General features: G+C 48.1%; 1 protein-coding gene across 3 annotated transcripts in view; it reads left to right on the top strand.

Annotated features, from left to right (window-relative positions):
* Nucleotides 1–2,109: 2,109 nt before the first annotated feature.
* The window catches only part of ACAA1 (acetyl-CoA acyltransferase 1), a 64,228-nt gene continuing 42,962 nt past the window's right edge, over nt 2,110–23,375 (top strand). The window contains exons 1-4 of one of the 3 annotated variants that reach the window (XM_063921800.1): nt 2,110–2,208; nt 10,481–10,574; nt 18,991–19,048; nt 20,117–20,196. In XM_063921800.1, the coding sequence (XP_063777870.1) occupies nt 10,514–10,574; nt 18,991–19,048; nt 20,117–20,196 (199 nt within the window). In that variant the 5' untranslated portion in view covers nt 2,110–2,208; nt 10,481–10,513. The other 2 variants (XM_063921801.1, XM_063921799.1) reach the window with 2 other exon arrangements.

The following is a 23,375-nucleotide window of genomic DNA, read 5'->3' as shown; positions in this document are numbered from 1 at the left end:
GCGTAAAGGAATATTACAGGGTGATATTATAGAGCTGTCGTGGTGTGGGCATCAGACAGAGTCTGATTACATCGCAGAGGGCACTGTGTTGGGAAAACTTGGGGAATTAGGCAATGGGCATAAGTATACAGTAATTAACCACTTACGGTGAGATGTACCAAACATTGGATCCCATCCCTCCTCCCCTCTCTCTCTTCTGATCTCTCTCGGACAGTTGGGATGGGAAGTTGGAGGAGTGATGAGTGGAGGGGGAGGAGTCAGGAATAATTCATAAACTGCTCCCCCCCACCTAAAAAAAAGTCTAGATCCATCCCTGATGAGAAGGTATTCTTGCCCCCCTCAACAGATCCCACTCCCTCATCAGACCACACCCCCATTAGGGCTGCTTCCATAAATTTCCTGGGCTGGTTTTCCATCCCAATCGCCACCTGACCCCAAGCATCTTTTTGTGTTATTCCCTGAAGGAAAAACTGCAAATATTGTTTACAAAGAAATTGTGTGATCAATGAGTTTAATATAAAATATACATCACAATATTAGATGGCACTAGTCTTTGTAAAATAAGTTCTGCTGAGCAATACCAGACATCCATGCAAGTGAAGCCGCAGGCCAACGCTAGTAATAAGTACTGTAAAAAAAATATATATGAAAACAGTCATTTTAACATGAGTGGTGAACCTTGCACACGAGCTGCAGATTTGAACTAGGGGTCCTATTAGTGACTGTACCACGAATGTGCTGATGGTGAATAGATCCACTGGCTTATTTATAATGGGTGCAGTGTGTGAGGTCCAGGGGGGCCCACACCACACACCCTGCACCCATTTTTTCAATACTTACCCTCCAGAGTCCAGAGTTTGCAGCAGCAGCAGCAGCGCTGCAGAAATCACCAGGAAAATAATGCAGCATAAATTTTCCCAGTGTTTCACACATGCACAGCAAGAAAATCACAGGGAAAATGGCCGCCACACCATTCTCCTGGATACCTGAGCATGTGCACTAGGCTATGGGACAGCACTAGGGTCCGCTAATGCCCAGAGTGGGATCAGTACGTAATCCCGCTGGACGGGATCCCGGCAGTCGAAATACCGACGCCGGACACCGGGGTGTCGTGGACACCCACGGAGGGAGAATATGTCGGGATTGTGGCGGTCGGGATTCCGGCGTCGGTATTTCGACCGCCGGGATCCCATCCAGCGGGATGTTGACCGCATCCCCCTAGAGTCTACAGCGCTGCCAGCTAGAGAGGAGAAGGCCTAGAGGGAGTCTGCACATGGTGAAGAGCCCGATTGGACAGTTATGGCTAAAACCAAGTTGCGGAAAGGACTTCTGACATCACCAGGGGAGGTGCAAACTCCGAACAGGGTACTGACATACCTCACTTACATTGTGTAAGTGAGGTATGCCAGTCCATTGAATGGGATTATGACTTTAGAATATTCCGTGGCATCATAACCTTACTACACATTGTGTATTTTATGTTGTATTTTTCATATACCCTCGCGCATTAACAGCAACAGCCAAAGAGGATTATTCCAGAATATTTATCTTTATACATCATTACAGCTAAGTATACTAGCTTCAATTTTATGTATCTCTCCCATTTTCATTCACGGTAGCGCCATCTTTTCCACATACCCACAATCCTCCTGTTCTCTAAATTTTTGGACCATTTTGGGATAGGTCCACAAGTGGGTTATAGAAGGCAGCCACGATTCAACAAGAAGCGCCATGAAGGACTTCACCCTATTTGTTTATTAGCTCCTCCCCCTAACGTCAGAGGTCCTTTTGTCCAGTTTATTCTAGCATCTACCCTGAATCGACCGTGCAAATCTATTGAATTTGGAACAGATTGAGCATCTCTAAATAAACACAGCCATACTGATGACACTGCTGCCCAGTAACATGCATGTGCATGCCCACTCTACACCACAGCAGCACAGAGTGTGTATCACAGTACAGTATGCTGCCCAATAAGGAGTGGGAAAGGCCCTCTCCACGAAGGTAAACTAGACGCTACCATAAGGAGCGTAAGTGCCTCTCCACTGCGCATGCTCAGACTCAGAGCACCAGCTTCCTGCTGAGGTACGCCGCATAGTGTTACCATGGTGACCAGCCGGAGACGCTCTCTCTGGACTGGACTCAGGAGGACTCGCACTTGGTGGTAGAGGCGGTATAGTGGTGATAGCAGGTGACGGCAGGACAGGGGTCAGTCTTCCGGGGTTCAGAGTCTGTTCCATAGTCTGAGCTGCTGCACACCATGCATAGGGTACGGGTCGTGCTCGGTCATCTTCCGGGGAATTCCCGAGGACTGCGGGCTGAGTGCACCTCAGCACCCGGGGAGAGAGCCGAGGACATTGTCATTGTGCACGGCCGAAGGACCCCGATCTGCAAAGCCAAGAGGGGGGGCTTTAAGGTACTCCCCATTGCACAGCAACACGGAGGTGGAGTACTCCCCATTACACAGCAACACGGAGGGGTGGAGGGGGAGAGTACTCTGCACTACACAGCAACATGGGGGGAGAGTACTCTCCATTACACAGCAACACGGGGGTGGTGGAGGGGGAGAGTACTCTGCACTACACAGCAACATGGGGGGGAGAGTACTCCCCATTACCCCGGCAACACGGGGGAAGAGTACTCCCCATTACCCCGGCAACACGGGGGAAGAGAACTCGCCATTACACAGCAACACAGGGGGAGAGTACTCTCCATTACACAGCAACATGGGGGTGGTGGAGGGGAAGAGTACTCCGCACTACACAGCAACATGGGGGGGAGAGTACTCTCCATTATCCCGGCAACACGGGGGGAGAGTACTCTCCATTACCCCGGCAACACGGGGGAAGCATACTCTCCATTACCCAGCAACATGGGGTGAGAGTGCTCTCCATTACGCGGCAACACGGGGGGAGAGTACTCCCCATTACACAGCAACACGGGGGTAGAGTACTCACCATTACACAGCAACACGGGGGTAGAGTACTCACCATTACACAGCAACACGAGTGGAGGGGGAGAGTACTCCGCACTACACAGCAACATGGTGGGGGGGGAGAGTACTCTCCATTACACAGCAACACGGGGGTGGTGGAGGGGGAGAGTACTCTGCACTACACAGCAACATGGGGGGGGGGGGAAGTATGCCCCATTACCCCGGCAACACGGGGGGAGAGTACTCTCCATTACCCCGGCAACACGGGGGGAGCGTACTCTCCATTACCCGGCAACATGGGGTGAGAGTGCTCTCCATTACCCGGCAACAAGGGGGTAGAGTATTCGCCATTACATAGCAACACGGGGGGAGAGTACTCCCCATTACACAGCAACACGGGGGGAGAGCACTCCCCATTACACAGCAACACGTGGTGAGAGTACTCCCCATTACACAGCAACACGGGGGGGTGGGGTGGAGGGGGAGAGTACTCCGCACTACACAGCAACATGGGGGGGGAGAGTACTCTCCATTACACAGCAACACGGAGGGGGGGGGGGGGTGGAGGGGGAGAGTACTCCGCACTACACAGCAACATGGGGGGGGGGAGTACTCTCCATTACACAGCAACACGGAGGGGGGGGGGGTGGAGGGGGAGAGTACTCTGCACTACACAGCAACATGGGGGGGAGAGTACGCTCCATTACCCCGGCAACACGGGGGGAGAGTACTCTCCATTACCCCGGCAACACGGGGGGAGCGTACTCTCCATTACCCGGCAAAATAGGGTGAGAGTGCTCTCCATTACCCGGCAACATGGGGGTAGAGTATTCGCCATTACATAGCAACACGGGGGGAGAGTACTCCCCATTACACAGCAACACGGTGGGAGAGCACTCCCCATTACACGGCAAAACGGGTGGAGTACTCCCCATTACACGAAGAGAGTACTCCCCATTACACGGCAACACGGGGGGAATACTCCCCATTACACGGCAACACGGGGGGAATACTCCCCATTACATGGCAACATGGTGGGAGTACTCTTGACTACGTCAAGAACATACATGCGTTCATATACATGCCAGTGACCATTCTTTTTGCAGTCTATGGGTTTATCAATAAGTTATATGGAGACTGTTCCCTTATCAGCCAATTGTTACATTGCCAACAGTAAAACATATTTACATATGCATATAATCTGTTGTGTATAGCTGCTGAGAGATTTGGTTTATTTAACATTTTTCAGAATATTAGCCTGCTGATCCTGATAGATGAGATAGTTGTATTTAAAATAATGTTGTACGGTTTGATGGTTAATATCTTGTGTTTAATTTACATGGTATGTGTGTTTGCATCTTGATCTAATATTGGGGGTCATTCCGAGTTGATCGCTCGCAAGCTAGTTTTAGCAGCCGTGCAAACTGGGGAGTGTATTTTAGCTTAGCAGAAGTGCGAACTCTTGTGCAGCCGAGCTCTACAAAAACAGTTTGTGCAGTTTCTGAGTAGCTCTGAACCTACTCAGCGCTTGCGATCACTTCAGCCTATTTGTGTCCAGATTTGACGTCATACACACGCCCAGACACGCCTGCGTTTTTGCAAACACTCCCTGAAAACGGTCAGTTGACACTCAGAAGCGCCCCCTTCCTGTCAATCTTCTTGCGGCCGCCAGTGCGAAGGATAACTTCGCTAGAACCTGAGCACAACCACAAAGAGCTTTGTACCCGTATGTCGCGCGTGCGTATTGTGGGGCATACGCATTTGCAGAAATGCAGTTTTCTCTAACGTCCTAAGTGGATGCTGGGACTCCGTAAGGACCATGGGGAATAGCGGCTCCGCAGGAGACAGGGCACAAAATAAAAGCTTGAGATATCAGGTGGTGTGCACTGGCTCCTCCCCCTATGACCCTCCTCCAAGCCAGTTAGATTTTTGTGCCCGGCCGAGAAGGGTGCAAACTAGGTAGCTCTCCAGAGCTGCTTAGAATAAAAGTTTAGTTAGGTTTTTTTATTTTCAGTGAGTCCTGCTGGCAACAGGCTCACTGCATCGTGGGACTAAGGGGAGAAGAAGCGAACTCACCTGAGTGCAGAGTGGATTGGGCTTCTTAGGCTACTGGACGTTAGCTCCAGAGGGACGATCACAGGTTCAGCCTGGATGGGTCACCGGAGCCGCGCCGCCGTCCCCCTTACAGAGCCAGAAGAGACGAAGGTCCGGTGAAAGCGGCGGCAGAAGACATCCTGTCTTCAAGACTAAGGTAGCGCACAGCACCGCAGCTGTGCGCCATTGCTCTCAGCACACTTCACACTCCGGTCACTGAGGGTGCAGGGCGCTGGGGGGGAGCGCCCTGAGACGCAATATAACACACATATACCATAGCTGGCAAAAGGAATACATCACATATAGCTCCAGGGCTATATGGATGTATTTTTTCCCCTGCCATTTTACACAAAAAAGCGGGAGTTAAGGACGTCGTGAAGGGGCGGGGCCTATCTCCTCAGCACACTGGCGCCATTATTCCCTCACAGCTCCGCTGGAAGGACGGCTCCCTGATTCTCCCCTGCAGTACTGCATCTGATTCAGGGTAAAAAAGAGAAGGGGGGGCATTTTGGCAGCAAATAACTAGATTAACAGCAGCTATAAGGGATTAACACTTATATAAGGTTATCCCTGTATATATATATAGCGCTGGGTGTGTGCTGGCAGACTCTCCCTCTGTCTCTCCAAAGGGCTAAGTAGGGTCCTGTCCTCTATCAGAGCATTCCCGGTGTGTGTGCTGTGTGTCGGTACGCGTGTGTCGACATGTATGAGGAGGAAAATGAGGTGGAGGCGGAGCAGTTGCCTGTGTTAGTGATGTCACCCCCTAGGGAGTCGACACCTGACTGGATGATTGTGTTTAAGCAATTAAGTGATAATGTCAGCAATTTACAAAAAACTGTTGACGACATGAGAAAGCCGGCAAATCAATTAGTGCCTGTTCAGGCGTCTCAGACACCCTCAGGGGCCCTAAAACGGCCGCTACCTCAGTGGGTCGATACGGATCCAGATACAGATACTGAATCTAGTGTCGACGGTGACGAGACAAACGTAATGTCCAGTAGGGCCACACGTTACATGATCACGGCAATGAAAGAGGCATTGAACCTTTCTGACACTACAAATACCTCAAAGGCGGGTATTATGTGGGGTGTGAAAAAACTGCCAATAGTTTTTCCTGAGTCTGAGGAAATAAATGAGGTGTGTGATAAAGCGTGGGTTTCCCCCGATAAAAAACAGCTAATTTCTAATAAGTTATTAGCACTATACCCTTTCCCGCCAGAGGTTAGGGCACGGTGGGAAACACCCCCTAGGGTAGATAAGGCGCTCACACGTTTATCTAAACAAGTAGCGTTACCGTCCCCTGATACGGCCACCCTCAAAGAACCAGCTGATAGGAGGCTGGAAAATATCCTGAAAAGTATATACACACATACTGGTGTTATACTGCGACCAGCAATCGCATCAGCCTGGATGTGCAGTGCTGGAGTCGCATGGGCGGATTCCCTGACTGAGAATATTGATACCCTGGATAGGGACAATATTCTGTTAACTATAGAACATTTAAAGGATGCATTGCTATATATGCGTGATGCGCAGAGGGATATTTGTACCCTGGCATCAAGAGTAAGCGCAATGTCCATCTCTGCCAGAAGAGCATTATGGACCAGACAGTGGTCAGGGGACGCAGATTCCAAACGGCACATGGAAGTATTGCCGTATAAGGGGGAGGAGTTATTTGGGGCTGGTCTAACAGACCTGGTGGCCACGGCAACGGCTGGAAAATCCACCTTTTTACCCCAGGTTACTTCACATCAACAGAAAAAGACACAGTCTTTTCAAACTCAGTCCTTTCGTTCCCATAAGTACAAGCGAGCAAAAGGTCACTCTTTTCTGCCCAAGGGCAGAGGAAGAGGAAAAAGGCAGCACCATGCAGCCGCTTCCCAGGAGCAGAAGCCCTCCCCTGCTTCTGCCAAGTCTTCAGCATGACGCTGGGGCTTTACAAGCAGACTCAGACACGGTGGGGGCCCGTCTCAAGAATTTCAACGCGCAGTGGGCTCACTCGCAAGTGGATCCCTGGATTCTACAGGTAGTATCACAGGGGTACAAACTGGAATTCGAGGCGTTTCCTCCTCATCGGTTCCTGAAGTCTGCTTTACCAAAGTCTCCCTCCGACAGGGAGGCAGTTCTGGAAGCCATTCACAAGCTGTACTCCCAGCAGGTGATAATCAAGGTACCCCTCTTACAACAGGGGAAGGGGTATTATTCCACACTATTGTGGTACCGAAGCCGGACGGCTCGGTGAGACCAATATTAAATCTAAAATCTTTGAACACTTACATAAAAAGGTTCAAATTCAAGATGGAGTCACTCAGAGCGGTGATAGCGAACCTGGAAGGGGGGGACTATATGGTGTCGCTGGACATCAAGGATGCTTATCTCCACGTCCCAATATATCCTTCTCACCAAGGGTACCTCAGGTTTGTAGTACAAAACTGTCATTATCAGTTTCAGACGCTGCCGTTTGGATTGTCCACGGCGCCTCGGGTCTTTACCAAGGTAATGGCCGAAATGATGATTCTTCTACGAAGAAAAGGCATCTTAATTATCCCTTACTTGGACGATCTCCTGATAAGGGCAAGAACCAAGGAACAGTTAGAAGTCGGAGTGGCACTATCTCAGGTAGTGCTAAGTCAGCACGGATGGATTCTAAATATTCCAAAATCGCAGCTGATTCCAACGACACGTCTACTGTTCTTAGGAATGATTCTGGACACAGTCCAGAAGAAGGTGTTTCTCCCGGAGGAGAAGGCCAGGGAGTTATCCGAGCTAGTCAGGAACCTCCTAAAACCAGGACAGGTCTCAGTGCATCAGTGCACAAGGGTCCTGGGAAAAATGGTGGCTTCTTACGAAGCGATTCCATTCGGAAAATTCCATGCAAGAACTTTTCAGTGGGATCTACTGGGAAAATGGTCCGGATCGCATCTTCAGATGCATCAACGGATAACCCTGTCGCCAAGGACAAGGGTGTCTCTCCTGTGGTGGCTTCAGAGGGCTCATCTACTAGAGGGTCGCAGATTTGGCATTCAGGATTGGATCCTGGTAACCACGGATGCCAGCCTGAGAGGCTGGGGAGCAGTCACACAGGGAAGGAATTTCCAGGGCTTGTGGTCAAGCATGGAAACATCTCTTCATATAAACATTCTAGAACTAAGGGCCATTTACAATGCCTTAATTCAAGCAAAACCTCTGCTTCAGGGTCAGGCGGTGTTGATCCAGTCGGACAACATCACGTCAGTCGCCCACATAAACAGACAGGGCGGCACGAGAAGCAGGAGGGCAATGGCAGAAACTGCAAGGATTCTTCGCTGGGCGGAAAATCATGTGATAGCACTGTCAGCAGTGTTCATTCCGGGAGTGGACAACTGGGAAGCAGACTTCCTCAGCAGACACGACCTTCACCCGGGAGAGTGGGGACTTCACCCAGAAGTCTTCCACCAAATTGTACACCGTTGGGAAAGACCAAAGGTGGACATGATGGCGTCACGTCTAAACAAAAAACTGGACAGATATTGCGCCAGGTCAAGGGACCCTCAGGCAATAGCAGTGGACGCTCTGGTAACGCCGTGGGTGTACCAGTCAGTGTATGTATTCCCTCCTCTGCCCCTCATACCGAAAGTATTGAGAATCATAAGAAGGAGAGGAGTAAGAACTATACTCGTGGTTCCGGATTGGCCAAGAAGGTCTTGGTACCCGGAACTTCAAGAGATGCTCACGGACGAACCGTGGCCTCTACCTCTAAGACAGGACCTGCTACTGCAGGGGCCTTGTCTGTTCCAAGACTTACCGCGGCTGCGTTTGACGGCATGGCGGTTGAACGCCGGATCCTGAAGGACAAGGGCATTCCAGAAGAAGTCATCCCTACTCTGGTAAAAGCCAGAAAGGAAGTAACCGCAAAACATTATCACCGCATTTGGCGTAAATATGTTGCGTGGTGTGAGGCCAAGAAGGCCCCTACAGAGGAATTTCAACTGGGTCGTTTCTTGCATTTCCTGCAAACAGGACTGTCTATGGGCCTAAAATTAGGGTCCATTAAGGTTCAAATTTCGGCCCTGTCGATATTCTTCCAGAAAGAACTGGCTTCAGTACCTGAAGTTCAGACATTTGTGAAAGGGGTGCTGCACATACAGCCTCCTTTTGTGCCTCCAGTGGCACCTTGGGATCTCAATGTTGTGTTGAGATTTCTAAAATCACACTGGTTTGAACCATTGTCTACGGTAGATTTAAAATATCTCACGTGGAAGGTGTCGATGCTGTTGGCCTTGGCTTCAGCTAGGCGTGTGTCAGAATTGGCGGCTTTATCATGTAAAAGCCCTTACCTAAATTTTCATTCTGACAGGGCGGAATTGAGGACTCGTCCTCAATTTCTACCTAAGGTGGTTTCTGCATTTCACATGAACCAACCTATTGTGGTACCTGCGGCTACTAGGGACTTAGAGGACTCTAAGTTGCTGGACGTTGTCAGGGCCTTGAAAATATATGTTTCCAGGACGGCTGGAGTCAGGAAAACTGACTCGCTGTTTATCCTGTATGCACCCAACAAACTGGGTGCTCCTGCTTCAAAGCAGACGATTGCTCGTTGGATTTGTAGTACAATTCAGCTTGCGCATTCCGTGGCAGGATTGCCACAGCCAAAATCAGTAAAAGCCCATTCCACAAGGAAAGTGGGCTCATCTTGGGCGGCTGCCCGAGGGGTCTCGGCTTTACAACTTTGCCGAGCAGCTACTTGGTCAGGGGCAAACACGTTTGCTAAATTCTACAAATTTGATACCCTGGCTGAGGAGGACCTGGAGTTCTCTCATTCGGTGCTGCAGAGTCATCCGCACTCTCCCGCCCGTTTGGGAGCTTTGGTATAATCCCCATGGTCCTTACGGAGTCCCAGCATCCACTTAGGACGTTAGAGAAAATAAGATTTTACTTACCGATAAATCTATTTCTCGTAGTCCGTAGTGGATGCTGGGCGCCCATCCCTAGTGCGGATTGTCTGCAATACTTGTATATAGTTATTGTTACAAAAAATTCGGGTTATTATTGTTGAGCCATCTTTTCAGAGGCTCCTTTAAATTTATCATACTGTTAACTGGGTTCAGATCACGAGTTGTACGGTGTGATTGGTGTGGCTGGTATGAGTCTTACCCGGGATTCAATATCCTTCCTTATTATGTACGCTCGTCCGGGCACAGTATCCTAACTGGCTTGGAGGAGGGTCATAGGGGGAGGAGCCAGTGCACACCACCTGATATCTCAAGCTTTTATTTTGTGCCCTGTCTCCTGCGGAGCCGCTATTCCCCATGGTCCTTACGGAGTCCCAGCATCCACTACGGACTACGAGAAATAGATTTATCGGTAAGTAAAATCTTATTTTTTCACCTGATCGCTGCGCTGCGAAAATCGTCAGCGAGCGATCAACTCGGAATGACCCCCATTGTCACTGAGTCTCGTCTTGTGCTTTAGGAAACAACACCCGATGAGCTCCTGTCTTCTGTTATGAGCGCTGTTCTAAGGGATGTCAATCTGAAGCCTGAGTTGATTGGGGACATCTGTGTTGGTAAGTTGACATATTAAAGGGGTTTTCTCTGACGTCCTAGTGGATGCTGGGAACTCCGTAAGGACCATGGGGATTAGCGGCTCCGCAGGAGACTGGGCACAACAGTAAAAGCTTTAGGACTACCTGGTGTGCACTGGCTCCTCCCCCTATGACCCTCCTCCAAGCCTCAGTTAGATTTTTGTGCCCGGCCGAGAAGGGTGCACACTAGGGGCTCTCCTGAGCTTCTTAGTGAAAGTTTTAGTTTTAGGTTTTTTATTTTCAGTGAGACCTGCTGGCAACAGGCTCACTGCATCGAGGGACTAAGGGGAGAAGAAGCGAACTCACCTGCGTGCAGAGTGGATTGGGCTTCTTAGGCTACTGGACACCATTAGCTCCAGAGGGACCGAACACAGGCCCAGCCTCGGAGCTCGGTCCCAGAGCCGCGCCGCCGGCCCCCTTACAGAGCCAGAAACAAGAAGAGGTCCGGAAAAATCGTCGGCAGAAGACATCAGTCTTCAACAAGGTAGCGCACAGCACTGCAGCTGTGCGCCATTGTTACTCAGGCACACTTCACACTCCGGTCACTGAGGGTGCAGGACGCTAGGGGGGGGCGCCCTGAGCAGCAATGTAAAACACCTTGGCTGGCATAAATACACCACATATAACCCCCAGGGCTATATGGATGTATTTTAACCCCTGCCAGAACTTACAAAAAAGCGGGAGAAGAGGCCGCCGAGAAGGGGGCGGAGCCTATCTCCTCAGCACACAGGCGCCATTTTCCATCACAGCTCCGCTGGAAGGACGTCTCCCTGACTCTCCCCTGCAGTCCTGCACTACAGAAAAGGGTAAAAAAGAGAGGGGGGGCACTAATTTGGCGCAGTTTTGATACTAACAGCAGCTATAAAGGGAAAAGCACATTTTATAGTGGTATTCCTGTTTATATATAGCGCTCTGGTGTGTGCTGGCATACTCTCCCTCTGTCTCCCCAAAGGGCTAGTGGGGTCCTGTCCTCTATCAGAGCATTCCCTGTGTGTGTGCGGTGTGTCGGTACGATTGTGTCGACATGTTTGAGGAGGAAAATGAGATGGAGGCGGAGCAATTGCCTATTATACAGTTGTCACCCCCTGGGGAGTCGACACCTGAGTGGATGAGCTTATGGAAGGAATTGCGTGACAGTGTCAGCTCGTTACGACAGACAGTTGACGACATGAGACAGCCGGCTACTCAGCTTGTGCCTGTCCAAGGGTCTCAAACGCCATCAGGGGCTTTAAAACGCCCGTTACCTCAAATGGCAGACACAGACACGGATACTGACTCCAGTGTCGACGATGATGAGACAAACGTGACTTCCACTAGGGCCACACGTTACATGATTGAAGCAATTAAAAATGTATTGCATATCTCTGATAATACAAGTACCACTAAAAAGGGTATTGTGTTTGGTGAGAAAAACTGCCTGTAGTTTTTCCTGTATCCGAGGAATTAAATGAAGTGTGTGATGAGGCGTGGGTTTCCCCCGATAAAAAACTGATAATTCCTAAAAGGTTATTGGCATCGTACCCTTTCCCGCCAGAGGATAGGGCACGTTGGGAAACACCCCCTAGGGTGGATAAAGCGCTCACACGTTTGTCAAAACAGGTAGCACTACCCTCTCCTGATACGGCCGCCCTAAAGGAACCTGCCGATAGAAAGCTGGAGAATATCCTAAAATGTATATACTCTCACACGGGTGTTATACTGCGACCAGCAATCGCCTCAGCCTGGATGTGCAGTGCGGGCCTGGCGTGGTCGGATTCCCTGACTGAAAATATTGATACCCTAGATAGGGACAGTATATTACTGACTATAGAGCATTTGAAGGATGCATTTCTATATATGCGTGATGCACAGAGGGATATTTGCCGACTGGCATCAAGAGTTAGCGCGCTGTCCATTTCTGCTAGAAGAGGTTTATGGACGCGGCAGTGGTCAGGTGATGCGGATTCTAAAAGGCACATGGAAGTATTGCCTTATAAGGGGGAGGAGTTATTTGGGGTAGGTCTATCAGACCTGGTAGCCACGGCAACTGCTGGAAAATCCACATTTTTACCCCAGGTAGCTTCTCAACCTAAGAAGACGCCGTATTATCAGGCGCAGTCCTTTCGGCCCCATAAGGGCAAGCGGGCAAAAGGCGCCTCATTTCTGCCCCGTGGCAGAGGGAGAGGAAAAAGGCTGCAACAAACAGCCAGTTCCCAGGAACAAAAGCCCTCTCCCGCCTCCGCAAAGTCCTCAGCATGACGCTGGGGCTTTACAAGCAGACACGGTGGGGGCCCGTCTCAAGAAGTTCAGTGCGCAGTGGGCCCACTCGCAAGTGGACCCCTGGATCCTTCAAGTGGTATCTCAGGGGTAAAAATTGGAATTCGAGAAGTCTCCCCCTCGCCGTTTTCTAAAGTCTGCTTTACCGACGTCTCCCTCAGACAGGGAGGCAGTATTGGAAGCCATTCACAAGCTGTATTCCCAGCAGGTGATAATCAAGGTACCCCTCCTACAACAGGGAAAGGGGTACTATTCCACACTATTTGTGGTACCGAAGCCGGACGGCTCGGTGAGACCAATTTTAAACCTAAAATCCTTGAACACTTACATACAAAGGTTCAAATTCAAGATGGAGTGACTCAGAGCAGTGATTGCAAACCTGGAAGACGGGGACTATATGGTGTCTCTGGACATCAAAGATGCTTACCTACATGTCCCAATTTGCCCTTCTCACCAAGGGTACCTCAGGTTTGGGGTACAGAACTGTCACTATCAGTTTCAGACGCTGCCGTTTGGATTGTCCACGGCACCCCGGGTCTTTACCAAGGTAATGGCCGAAATGATGATACTCCTTCGAAGGAAGGGAGTTTTAGTTATCCCTTACTTGGACGATCTCCTGATAAGGGCAAGATCCAGGGAACAGTTGGAAGTCGGGGTAGCACTATCTCAGATAGTGCTGCGCCAGCACGGTTGGATTCTCAATATTCCAAAATCTCAGCTGATCCCGACTACCCGACTCCTATTCCTAGGGATGATCCTGGACACAGTCCAGAAAAAGGTGTTTCTCCCGGAGGAGAAAGCCAGGGAGTTATCCGAACTAGTCAGAAATCTCCTAAAACCAGGCCAAGTCTCAGTGCATCAATGCACAAGGGTCCTGGGAAAGATGGTGGCTTCTTACGAAGCAATCCCATTCGGCAGATTCCACGCAAGAACCTTCCAGTGGGATCTGCTAGACAAATGGTCCGGGTCGCATCTTCAGATGCATCAGCGGATAATCTTGTCACCAAGGACAAGGGTGTCTCTCCTGTGGTGGTTGCAGAGTGCTCATCTTCTAGAGGGCCGCAGATTCGGCATTCAGGACTGGGTCCTGGTGACCACGGATGCCAGCCTGAGAGGCTGGGGAGCAGTCACACAGGGACGAAATTTCCAGGGCTTGTGGTCAAGCCTGGAGACATCACTTCACATAAATATCCTGGAGCTAAGGGCCATCTACAATGCTCTAAGCCTAGCAAGACCTCTGCTTCAAGGTCAGCCGGTGCTGATCCAGTCAGACAACATCACGGCAGTCGCCCACGTAAACAGACAGGGCGGCACAAGAAGCAGGAGGGCAATGACAGAAGTTGCAAGGATTCTTCGCTGGGCGGAAAATCATGTGATAGCACTGTCAGCAGTGTTCATTCCGGGAGTGGACAACTGGGAAGCAGACTTCCTCAGCAGACACGACCTCCATCCGGGGGAGTGGGGACTTCACCCAGAAGTCTTCCACATGATTGTGAACCGTTGGGAAAAACCAAAGGTGGACATGATGGCGTCCCGCCTCAACAAAAAACTGGACAGGTATTGCGCCAGGTCAAGGGACCCTCAGGCAATAGCTGTGGACGCTCTGGTAACACCGTGGGTGTACCAGTCAGTGTATGTGTTCCCTCCTCTGCCTCTCATACCCAAGGTACCGAGGATCATAAGAAGGAGAGGAGTAAGGACTATACTCGTGGCTCCGGATTGGCCAAGAAGGACTTGGTACCCGGAACTTCAAGAGATGCTCACAGAGGACCCGTGGCCTCTACCTCTAAGAAAGGACCTGCTTCAGCAGGGACCATGTCTGTTCCAAGACTTACCGCGGCTGCGTTTGACGGCATGGCGGTTGAACGCCGGATCCTGAAGGAAAAAGGCATTCCGGATGAAGTCATCCCTACCCTGATCAAAGCCAGGAAGGATGTAACCGTGCAGCATTATCACCGTATTTGGCGTAAATATGTTGCGTGGTGCGAGGCCAGGAAGGCCCCTACAGAGGAATTTCAACTGGGTCGTTTCCTACATTTCCTGCAAACAGGACTGTCTATGGGCCTAAAATTAGGGTCCATTAAGGTTCAAATTTCGGCCCTGTCGATTTTCTTCCAGAAAGAACTGGCTTCAGTTCCTGAAGTTCAGACGTTTGTCAAGGGGGTACTGCATATACAGCCTCCTTTTGTGCCTCCAGTGGCACCTTGGGATCTCAATGTAGTTTTGGGGTTCCTAAAATCACATTGGTTTGAACCACTCTCCACTGTGGACTTAAAATATCTCACTTGGAAAGTGGTAATGTTGTTAGCCCTGGCTTCAGCCAGGCGTGTCTCAGAATTGGCGGCTTTATCCTATAAAAGCCCTTACCTAATTTTTCATACGGACAGGGCAGAATTGAGGACTCGTCCTCAATTTCTCCCTAAGGTGGTTTCAGCATTTCACTTGAACCAGCCTATTGTGGTGCCTGCAGCTACTAGGGACTTGGAGGACTCCAAGTTGCTGGACGTAGTCAGGGCCCTGAAAATATATGTTTCCAGGACGGCTGGAGTCAGGAAATCTGACTCGCTGTTTATCCTGTATGCACCCAACAAGCTGGGTGCTCCTGCTTCTAAGCAGACTATTGCTCGTTGGATTTGTAGTACAATTCAGCTTGCACATTCTGTGGCAGGCCTGCCACAGCCAAAATCTGTAAAAGCCCATTCCACAAGGAAGGTGGGCTCATCTTTGGCGGCTGCCCGAGGGGTCTCGGCTTTACAACTTTGCCGAGCAGCTACTTGGTCAGGGGCAAACACGTTTGCTAAATTCTACAAATTTGATACCCTGGCTGAGGAGGACCTGGAGTTCTCTCATTCGGTGCTGCAGAGTCATCCGCACTCTCCCGCCCATTTGGGAGCTTTGGTATAATCCCCATGGTCCTTACGGAGTTCCCAGCATCCACTAGGACGTCAGAGAAAATAAGAATTTACTTACCGATAATTCTATTTCTCATAGTCCGTAGTGGATGCTGGGCGCCCATCCCAAGTGCGGATTGTCTGCAATACTTGTACATAGTTATTGTTACAAAAATCGGGTTATTATTGTTGTGAGCCATCTTTCAGAGGCTCCTCTGTTATCATGCTGTTAACTGGGTTCAGATCACAGGTTGTACGGTGTGATTGGTGTGGCTGGTATGAGTCTTACCCGGGATTCAAAATCCTTCCTTATTGTGTACGCTCGTCCGGGCACAGTATCCTAACTGAGGCTTGGAGGAGGGTCATAGGGGGAGGAGCCAGTGCACACCAGGTAGTCCTAAAGCTTTTACTTTTGTGCCCAGTTTCCTGCGGAGCCGCTAATCCCCATGATCCTTACGGAGTTCCCAGCATCCACTACGGACTATGAGAAATATAATTATCGGTAAGTAAATTCTTATTATCCACCTTGAGCACCCTCCCATGTTTAGCAAACGTTCCCCTTGTAATAATCATAGCGCTCTTTCTGTCACGGACTTTCCTTTAGGATCTTCACCTGTCATTATATAGAGCAGAGATTTGTCTGTGTTTGGGAAGAGGGTGGAGTGTGAGTTTCAGGACTGCTTGTATTGGAAGTGTGTGCTGCATTGTATTGTAGATGTGTTAGTATCATGGGGTTGGGCCATATTAAGTACATAGGCCATAATTGCTAATTACATTTCTAAGATGTATGAAGGAATTATAGGTCCCAGCTCTTCCTTCTCTTCCCTTCTCCGTTACATGAAATGAGGAAAGTTGTGGAATGTTTCTGTGTAACAGACTGTCTGTGGCTGGCCAGCCATCCTTGTTTCCCTTCCAGAGAGATTTTGAAAAGGAAATAATGATTTGTAAAGGAGCATCAAAGACAAATTAATTCCGTATTAGTTCTTAAAACCACTTAACGGACAATATTCCTTCAAAACAATTAATATTTTTTTTTTTACATTTTATTTACTATAGTTTAAAAAGTATTTTTTTTATAAATATGTTATGTGTATCTGGCAAACGGATCTCCTCGTCAAAAACGGGGGAACACAGTGGGGCTGCGCGGTTACATGTGATCTGACCATGGGCCTAATTCTGAGTTGATCGTAGCATCAAATTTGTTAGCAGTTGGGCAAAACCATGTGCACTGCAGGGGGGACAGATATAACATGTGCAGAGAGAGTTAGATTTGTGTGGGGTGTATTCAAACTTAAATCTAAATTGCAGTGTAAAAATAAAGCAGCCAGTATTTACCCTGCACAGAATATAACAATATAACCCACCCAAATCTAACTCTCTCTGCCCATTTGCTAACAAACTTGCTGCTGCGATCAACTCAGAATTACCCTCTATGCCAGTTAAGTGGCTAAAGGGTCTTTTTTTTGCATTGCTGTTTTAGTATAATTCACACGCCATTTTCCTTAAGAAAGAACTGCTGTAATTGCATGATGGTTCTGATGGGTGGTATTCATGTGACCGGTGGTCGGGAGACCGACAGTCGCATGACCTCCTACACCATCCCGACCGCTCACTATCCCGATGGTCGGCATGCCGACCAACAGGGACTATTTCCACTCGTGGGTGTCCACGACACCCATAGAGTGGAAATAGAACCCGTGGCGACCGCAGGTCGCCACCGAGCCCGCAAGGGGCTTGCTGCACTCGCCCCTCCCTGCCGGGATCCCGGCGTCCGGTCAGCCGTACTACATCTGTTCTGATGTCTCCTACTTTAAAATGTACTTCTGATGCATAAAGTGTTGTCATGGTGGTAGGTTATAATTGCATGATTCATCTGAAATATTACAGCCTCCTGTTAAGAATAGACAAACCAGGACATAGACTTGGGGCAAAGGACTATTAAATGGGTTGAAAAATAACAAAATCCGTGTATCCCAAATTATTATTGGAAGAGTGTTATGTCCAGTGATTCTACTTCCAGAATTCCTTTCCCTGTAAATGCCCGGTCAAAATTAGCACTTAATACAATGGTACATACATAACATGATGGCTAACAAAGCTAAGTGCTGAAAAGGTCATTGTACCCAATTTCAAGCGATCTTTCTAGACCGGCGGTATGGTGACCGCTGGTCACCATACTGACACCAGGATCCTGGCATCTGAAAATCCTACCGGTCGGCATGCTGACCAACAGGGACTATTCCCACCTGTGGGTGTCCACGACAGGTGGGGGTCATGCTGTGAAGTTTTGAATTAGTGTTTGGTATATCATTAGTGAGTGAATGAATCGCTTATTAAAAAAAAGTGACAGTATCTGCCTTTATAGTATTTATACACATTGTTAGAGTAGATTATTTGGTATGAGAAGTTAACGCTATCGTGGCTAATTGGGTACCCCCTCAGTCGGCAGAATAGCTGGACACCCCATATGAAGGAGGTGGTAACAAACTCACAAATCCTATGCAGAAAATATATCCAATGCACACATTAGTCAGACGTTATATTTTTCATTTGATATTTCTGGACCTTGTGTGCTGGTTACTATTTATTGTATTTTGGCAGCAGAGCTGGGGGCATTTCAGGGTGTGAAGTATTAACTGAAAGTTGAGATTGTGATGTGTGGTTCTCTGTCCTGAGAGTATGCTGAGTTATATTGTGTCTGGGACAAAGGTGAAGGTAAGATTGTGTTATAAGGCTTTATCTAGAACCTTTGAACAGATTATAATCAGGCTTTTTTTCCTGAAGTGTGTTCTTTTTTTGTAACATTTAGTTTAAATCCCTCACAAATATCACTATATGGGGGGAATTGAATTAGCTGCGACAAATTACCGCAGCTAATCGATCCTGGGGTCTTATTCAATTAGCCCTGATGCCTGATAACACCATCGGACAATAAATGGTGGTAAAATCCCTTTTTTTTTTCATGCAAAAACATTTCGTGATCAATTGAATTCCACCCTATATCACTATGATAATGATACACTCAATTCTAAATTCATGAAAACAACTATGGCTGCCAGACACAGACAGTTCTAAAGTCCCTAAATTAAAGTTTCTATTTAAAATTTCACTATTTTGTGTCTTATGAATTTCCAAATGCTTAAGTGAGCCTGTTGTACAAGTGGTCCTAGTAACACAATATGTATAATACACAATATATATACTATACATGCTTGGAGTGTGATATCCTCACCAGTGCTATTTTCATGCAGGGAATGTGCTACAGCCTGGAGCAGGAGCTCTGCTGGCAAGAGTTGCCCAGTTTTTCAGGTATTATTATGTTTCCTTAGTTACTTATAGTAGACTATGGGGGGTATCCAATTACCCACGGTATCCCCGATCCCATCTGTTATTGGTCCTCCAATTGGATACTGCGATAATGGCAACTGGTCATTATTTGCGATATCTAGCTTTTTTTATAGTCCGAAAACGGATCGCGGCCAATTGGATACCCCACTATAATTGGTTACTGCAGTATAAGTAAGAATACTTGTAAGATACATGATTAGTAAAGAGCTTGTGGCGTATTCTTCGTCTACTTCATTGTGTCTGAGAGGCCCTTCATATGGAATAAAGCAAATGCTTTATATTGACGGTGCAGCTAGTAGCACTCTCTGCATTTTTGCTCCCCTGGCTTCTAGTGTATGTTCCTGTCTGCCTCATGAGACCAGGCACATCAGTAAGGTATGATTAATATTATTATTATTACCAGTTATTTATATAGCGCACACATATTCCGCAGCGCTTTACAGAGAATATTTGACCATTCACATCAGTCCCTGCCCCAGTGGAGCTTACAATCTATATTCCATACCACATGTACACACACACAGTCACCCTAGGGTTAATTTTGTTAGGAGCCAATTAACCTACCAGTATATGTTTGGAAGATTAAGGCATCAGTGTGGTACAGTTGTATCACACAACATTGTAGGTACATGCATCTTCACCTGTGATTGTAGCACTTAATTGAATCCTGAATAAAAGCCTGTTTGGATGTTACCAAATGAATACATTCACTGGTAATATGAACCTGGCATATGCCTGGCCGAACTCCACGGAAATACTACTGTATATTATTTAAATGTACTTTCTTTACATCTTTGCAATCCAAATTGAAATATACAATCAGTAAACCTTGAGAAAAAAATAATAATATTAGCAACCCAACTGCTAGATCCCCCCCCCCCCCCCTTTCCTGGCACAATATATGATTGTCCATGTAGCAGTATTGAGCCAAGTCACAGTCTGGGTAACACAACAACTTAGTAGTGTGTATGTGCTGGCATGCCAGCATGCTGTGATCAATCATTGTCCTGTAACTTGTTCTCATTGTAGTGGGATCCCAGAGACCGTCCCCTTATCTTGTGTGAACAGGCAATGTTCCTCCGGCCTGCAGGCTATCATCAACATAGCTGGTGAGTAATGTATTTATTTGTGACTATTTGTAGCACGTAGTAATGGACTGCGTCCTGCATTGGGATTAGCTGTAATGTCCGGAAGTGATCATACTACAGTAAGCTTTCTTTCTCAGTGCCGCCCACTAAAACACTAGACATCACTTATTTATTTAGTAAAAATATTAGGCGCTCAACTAATGTGCGTCCTACATCAGCGCTGCGATTCCCACATCCGATCTGCCAGTCAAAATCGTGATTGGCGGCCGTCAGTGATCATCGATCCGTTGGGGAAACGGGGAAATTCTGGATGTTTAAAATCCCTTGTTTGCGATCCCAATTAATGTTTGCTTAGAATCTGCAAATCTGTAAAATCCAACAGTTGGATTTCCCAGATTCCTTGGTGTCGGCAGGACGGGGAATTGGGGCAATACATTGTATTTGTATAGGCCCCATAAGTATTAAAATATGCATTTATTGTATTCTTGATCATAATGTGACGTAAAATTGTGTTGCAGATTATCAGCAACCCTGTAGTTCACTGTAATATTCTGTGGGAATATTTACATTTTCATCGGTCAGCATCGTGTCATTCTGCAAAGTAATGTCTTACATATTCTAGTTTCTTACTCAAGTTTCTTAAAAGTTGAGTTCCATTTCAAAATTAGATTAATATAGTAATCCCAGACAGACTTGATGGTGTTGAGATCAGGGGGGGCCATATCATCACTTTGTGGATATATCATCCCTTTGAGTTTTTCTTTACGCTGAAGATAGTTGTCTGTGTGTTTTGGGGTTGTTGTCTTGCTGCAGAATAAATTTGGAGCCAATCAGACGCCTCTTTGATGGTAATGCATGTCTGTTATTGCTCAGCAGAACTTTTTACAAAGACAGTAGTGCCATCTAATATTGCACGTGCCAAGTATTGAGCGTCTGTTTTTTGCTTCCTCTCCCTGATGTCACATCCAGATAAAACATACTGCAGTTTCTTTCTAAGTCACTAATACTCTTTTCAGATCGCAATGCCGGGTCCCACTCGAGAACTGGAAACAAGTCCTTCACAGGTGGGATCCAGCATTGGACCTTACACACTGGCTTTCCGACCCGGCAATATGCCGGGTTGGGTTGCCATCGCGGGCTGGGGGCGAAGCCGACATCGGGTTCGGAGGCACTCTGGGAGATGACATAATCTCCACGCCTCCTTTGCCTATGCTGTGGACAGGTCCTGGGTTGCATTGACCCGGAAACTGCACCTGACCTTGTATTCAATCGGGAATAGCCCTTCTTTATTCCCGGGTTGAATTATCGGGTCAGCCGACCTGGTTATTTGTCACTGACCCCTTTCACACCACGCTGCGACCCGCGTCAACCCGACAATATACCGGGTTGAAACCAGGTTATTTGTGCGGTGTGAAAGGGGGTGTAGGCTATATAATATGGAAAGCGGGATCCAAAATCATTCTGTAGTTTCTCTTACGTCCTAGAGGATGCTGAGGACTCCGTAAGGACCATGGGGTATAGACGGGCTCCGCAGGAGACATGGGCACTATAAAGAACTTTAGATATGGGTGTGCACTGGCTCATCCCTCTATGACCCTCCTCCAGACCTCAGTTAGATCCTGTGCCCAGAGGAGACTGGATGCACTGGAGGGGAGCTCTCCTGAGTTTCTCTGAAAAAGACTTTTGTTAGGTTTTTTATTTTCAGGGAGACCTGCTGGCAACAGGCTCCCTGCATCGTGGGACTGAGGAGAGTGAAGCAGACCTACTTAACTGATAGGCTCTGCTTCTTAGGCTACTGGACACCATTAGCTCCAGAGGGAGTCGGAACGCAGATCTCACCCTCGCCGTTCGTCCCGGAGCCGCGCCGCCGTCCTCCTCACAGAGCCGGAAGATAGAAGCCGGGTGAGTATGAGAAGAAAGAAGACTTCAAAGGCGGCAGAAGATTTCATGATCTTCACTGAGGTAACGCGCAGCGGTAACGCTGCGCGCCATTGCTCCCACACAGATCACACACAACAGGCACTGTACGGGTGCAGAGCGCAGGGGGGGCGCCCTGGGCAGCATTATTAACCTCAAGGGACACTGGCATATAAATTAGATATTGCAGAGGCTGTATATTAATAAACCCCCGCCAGTATAAATAATTTGAGCGGGACCGAAGCCCGCCGGTGAGGGGGCGGGGCTTGATCCTTCCAGCACTAACCAGCGCCATTTTCTCCACAGCACTGCAGAAGCTGGCTCTCCGGACTCTCCCCTGCTGTACACTGTTACAGAGGGCATAAAAGAGGGGGGGGGGGGGCACATGTAATTGGCGCAGTGAAGTGTGTGTGTGTGTGTGTATATATATATATATATATATATATATATATATATATATATATATATATATATATATATATAATTACTATAAAAGCGCTGTACTACTGGGATTTTATTCCAGTCCGGTGGCGCTGGGTGTGTGCTGGCATTCTCTCTCCAAGGGGCCTTATTGGGGGAACTGTCTCCATATAGATATATCCCTGAGTGTGTGGGGGTGTCGATACGTGTGTGTCGGCATGTCTGAAGCGGAAGGCTCATCTAAGGAGGAGGTGGAGCAGATGATTGTGGTGTCTCCGTCGGCAACGCCGACACCTGATTGGTTGGACATGTGGAATGTTTAAATGCAGCTGTGACTTTATTACATAAAAGATTGGACAAAGCAGAGAGTCAATCCATGGCTTTAACTGTGTCACAGGGCCCTTCAGGGTCTCAAAAACGTCCCCTATCCCAAATAGCAGACACTGATACCGACACGGATTCTGACTCCAGTGTCGACTACGATGATGCAAGGTTACACCCAAGGGGGGCCAAAAGTATTCATTATATGATTATTGCAATAAAAGATGTTTTGCATATCACATATGACCCCTCTGTCCCTGACACGAGGGTACACATGTTTAAGGAAAAGAAACCTGAGGTAACATTTCCCCCATCTCATGAGCTGAACGCGTTATTTGAAAAAGCTTGGGAAACTCCAGACAAAAGACTGCAGATTCCCAAAAGAATTCTTATGGCGTATCCTTTCCCCGCACAGGACAGGGTACGGTGGGAATCCTCGCCCAGGGTGAACAAGGCTTTAAAGCGCTTATCCAAGAAAGTGGCGCTAACGTCTCCAATTCACATACGGGTGCTTTGCTCAGACCGGCAATAGCATCGGCTTG

Source organism: Pseudophryne corroboree, chromosome 5, assembly GCF_028390025.1.
Source record: "Pseudophryne corroboree isolate aPseCor3 chromosome 5, aPseCor3.hap2, whole genome shotgun sequence".
Classification (NCBI taxonomy): Eukaryota; Metazoa; Chordata; class Amphibia; order Anura; family Myobatrachidae; genus Pseudophryne; species Pseudophryne corroboree.
This window is presented reverse-complemented; position numbering and strand designations above follow the sequence as displayed.